The 4,247-nt window shown below is 36.0% G+C and overlaps 1 protein-coding gene across 6 annotated transcripts in view; it reads right to left on the reverse strand.

Annotated features, from left to right (window-relative positions):
- Positions 1 to 4,247, reverse strand: part of LOC119585815 (tetratricopeptide repeat protein 4-like) — an 8,212-nt gene that overhangs the window by 2,607 nt on the left and 1,358 nt on the right. For 3 of the 6 annotated variants that reach the window (XM_037934536.1, XM_037934537.1, XM_037934538.1), the window contains exons 2-5: positions 2,544 to 2,738; positions 2,162 to 2,294; positions 1,851 to 2,012; positions 1,512 to 1,714 (exon numbers count right to left, since the gene is read on the reverse strand). In XM_037934536.1, the coding sequence (XP_037790464.1) occupies positions 1,512 to 1,714; positions 1,851 to 2,012; positions 2,162 to 2,294; positions 2,544 to 2,720 (675 nt within the window). In that variant the 5' untranslated portion in view covers positions 2,721 to 2,738. Of the gene's footprint in view, positions 1 to 1,511; positions 1,715 to 1,850; positions 2,013 to 2,161; positions 2,295 to 2,543; positions 2,742 to 3,713; positions 3,733 to 4,247 lie in introns of those variants that run through there. The other 3 variants (XM_037934539.1, XM_037934540.1, XM_037934541.1) reach the window with 2 other exon arrangements.

The raw sequence follows: 4,247 nt of genomic DNA on the forward strand, positions 1-4,247 counted from the left end.
AGCCATCTCCAATAATTGCTAGTCAAAGTGACATGGCATGACCCATTACCTGACTGAGATGGGCAAGTGAGATGTACACACTCTAGAAGGCAGGCTTCTATGGTGTTTTTTTTTCACCTATGATAAGAGATATTTCCCTTGGCTCATGAATGGACAGACTTCCTTTCCCTCAGAAAATGACAACCCACAAAATACTGCAATATACTATTTCCTCTGACTCTTTAAATGACTTTCACTATTTACAGTTTACTCCTTATCAAAAAGGAGTCATGATCATACCCACATATGAAAAATCAGAAACCAAAGCCATGTGAAGAAGGACTGGGATGAGGATATTAAGCAATATTAAGGGTATGAGGTGACTGAGTGAGGAACAAAAAAAAATGTACAAGATAGATCAAGGGAAAAGGAGATGAAGTAATAGAAGGATAATAACTATAAATAGACCTCAGTTATTTGAAAACCACATTCAACGACATATTTCACTGCAAAATATACTAATCTGGTAGTCTACTACTTCAGAATAATACCTGGGTTTCTAAATAAATAACAAGGGCTATGAATATTTTCCTTTTAAATAACATAAGAATGTTTCTTTATATCAATAATCTCTATTACAGAAAAAGGTAATTGTATCTAACAAAATTTGGTTTCTTCTGGTATTACAGTAACAGTTGTTATATGAATAGCAGATATATGATCATATTCAAATGTAAAATCATTAATTTACACAAGCACAAACTATAAACACAGCTAAACTAATCATATTTCCATGAAAATGAACAATACTATACTGTATTGAACATGAAAAAATATGCAAAATCATTTAGTTTACTGTAAGAGAAAACTGTTCAATCATATAAGCAAATTTCATTTTGCTCTTTGACAACTAAAGGTTTATTTCCTATCCTATTACTCTTATGGTACTATATTATACAGCTGGCTATAGAGTAAAGAATTTATATTGAATTGAATACTCAATTAATCCATAAATCAATCTCTCTCTTTTTCTGTGTCCTATACATCATATTTTTCCTCCTTAATGCAATTTCCAAGAATCAATTACAATTGGGTAAGAAGCTTTATCAATATACAAACGGTAAGATCTAATGGTGTATTATTTTATTAAGTTTAGGTATTGCAAAAGCCGTGCATTATTCAGGATGGAGGATGCAAAAGCCGTGCATTATTCAGGATGGAGGAATATGAGGCTATACCAGCTGGAATTCTATGTCTCGTTTCTAATATACTAATATAAGAAAAGTGACACATCTGAGAATCTCAAAGGGGAAGGGAGATTAAAGATAGTAGTTCACTAAACTGAAATATCTGTTTCTGGACAATGCTGCAAAAATCAAATAATTCAGACTGATAACCAATAAAATAAAAAATTTCAGATTTTAGGCTGATATTACTCAACTCATGTGTCAATTCTGAACTTGCAATGTATAAAAAAAATATGATAACTAGCTTCAAAACTGAAATTGTGCAGGAACATGGAAACAATATACCTTTTCTTTCATAGCTGTTATTCTTGTTTTCTTGAGCTTATCACTGCCTGGCTCTAATCTGAGGCCTCGGTCACACCAAGCGATGACTTCGTCCCAGGATTTCATTCTAACCGCACAATCGACTGCCCTCATGACAGCTTTCGTGTAGTCTGGCTTTAATTTGACAGCCAATTCACAATCCCTGATAGCTGATCGATTGTTCTCTGTGTGGAAAAGAAATTAACAATGTCATGCCAATATTTCTCAATTAATTGAGACATCAAAAGGAAATATCCACCTGCTGTTTCCAAGGAGTGACTTCAGTAAGAAATGTAAATCAACATCTGGGAAATGCCTTACCAAGGTGCCACTGTGCTGCAGCACGATTGTTTAAAAGTTGTGCATTCAGTTCTCTGTCTGGACACATTTGTTTCAGCCCTTCTGAGAAATTAGCGACTGCAAGGCGATACTTCTTGTATTTGAACTGCAAGATGCCTTCCTCCTTATAGTTCATTGCCACTTCTGAAATGTTCAGTCACCAGTTGGATTTTCAAAAAATTCACTTTCATCAAAGAAGAAGTGGCTCTTCACATTCAATCCATTACAAAATGTACCAAATTAATCCTTTATATTAATCATTTCTCTCCTTCCCTTTTCCTAACCCTACCTACCAGTTGGGGTATTGTGCTCTGGGTCAAACTTGAGTTGTGCCAATCCCTCACTCAATGGATTTATTGGTGCCTCTGCCATAGCTGAACCACCTTCTTGAATATAAGGTGCAAAAAGAGGATGCTCTGCCATTTTCTTCAATAAAAATAAAATAATTAGTATCTTCCTGATAATTAAAAAGGACAACCAGTAGTGATTATAGGTATATGTATATACAGCAATTTGGAATAATTTTTACTTCCTGTCTTATTAACATGTTTAAACACAAAATACAATTGCTATCTTATGTATGACAATGAAGTGGAACTTCAAAATACACACACACAATCAAACCTGTTTAATAAATTTATACCAGTTAAAACCAAACACAAAAATAATCCTTACCTCTCTCCAGTTTTCTTCAGTCCACCCATCTTCATATTTGGACTGGCTGACTGTGTCAAGGTGTTTGTCCAAATCCTGGTCCAACTGACGACAGAGTTCCGCCCTTTCGCTGTCCGTCCAGTCCCTCTTTCCGCCTAACTTCTCTTGGATGATCTTTTCCTTCCAGTCGTCTGCCATGGCTGATCAGAAGCTACTCTGCTGGCAAGAAACTACTTATCAATACACAAATAAAGTGCTACGTAGAAAATTAAGGGGGTCATTTTTTTCATGTGAGTATATGTAAGTGTAAATAAACAAAAATGTAATTTGCTGCAGTGAAATGCTAGGTAACCATTCTACTGCACATGCTTCATGGTCTTGTTCACATTCATATTATCACAAAGTTCTCCATTTATTGTTTTGTTAATGAAATATGCATCAGTTTAAATATATATAAAAATTAGATCAAAGGAGTATAACATTCTGAGTGAGGCTCTGATAATGCAACAATTTACTTTGGGGACACCTAAAAATCATGTCAATATAACAATATTTTCCCTGTAATCTAGGAATAGTTAGTCATCCGTGGCACCAGAATGACTTGACCTCCTGAACACCAGATCAGTGCTCAGACACCTTAGCCTACTAAGTGCCTATCTAATAATGAATGAGTTCAAACTCTACTTTGCCAGATGAGAGTTATAGTTACATGATGAAGGTTTGCTGGCTTTAGCTAGGGTGCAGGTGGAACAATATTCACCATGTTAACATTCTCCTCATCTCCCTGATATAGGAAGACAGGTATGATACCATATCAAACCAAAACTGACCTAACCTTGTATTTCATGACAACAGGGACAAAAACTTGAAACAGTTATCTGAACAGCTCTTTACAGAACATATAATTTGGAGGACATGACTGTAACTGGTCCTGATCTGATGATAAATTGCCAGGGAGGTCTACACAAAGCACAGATGGTTGTAATCTAACAATTTCAACTGTTTACAACTTTACAACCTACTGCCCCCCTGACTACTGATAATGATTTCAGTTGACCCATTGGACAGATGTTGCTTTCTCACTGGCCACTATATATGAGTAATCATCCTGTTCTCACAATGAAGCTCCAGTTAGCATTAGGAAAACTTCAAGCCACCACTTGAGCTCAGTAATGAGCATGTCATTCATACCTGTCTGGGCTTTTTCTGAGTCAGATGTGGTGGAGATTTCAAGCAATCAACATGCTGTAATTAAAACTGACAAATTCTCTATGATAATTCAAGTTTTCTCCTTCTACTGGGTTTACTGGTAGTATAGTTGCCACTGTTACCTAGCAAATAAAACGACTATAAATACACACTTTCACCAGACATCACAAGAAATCTATTGATACCAAAATCAATGAATTATAAGATGGGGCCCATTCTAAAAAAGGTATAGTTTTAGTTTCATATGGTACAAGATGAATAGCATGGATACTTTTATTGAAGCACCAGGCAGGAAAATACAGTATTTGGGTGGGGCCCAGAGACAGATTTTGGTTTGGATAGGTTGCTAGGAGTGAACCCAAGGTTGTTGGTTGAAGTAGCAGGGACTGAATTTTCACCCATTTGCGATGGGTCCATTGTTGAAACTCCCAGTAAGGAAATATGGCAAATGAGTGGGGATTTTGACTTACGCCCATAGAGTCTTTTTTGACAGTGTATAGAGGTGTTGGCTAGACT

The sequence above is a fragment of the Penaeus monodon genome, chromosome 20 (genome assembly GCF_015228065.2).
Source record: "Penaeus monodon isolate SGIC_2016 chromosome 20, NSTDA_Pmon_1, whole genome shotgun sequence".
NCBI lineage: Eukaryota > Metazoa > Arthropoda > Malacostraca > Decapoda > Penaeidae > Penaeus > Penaeus monodon.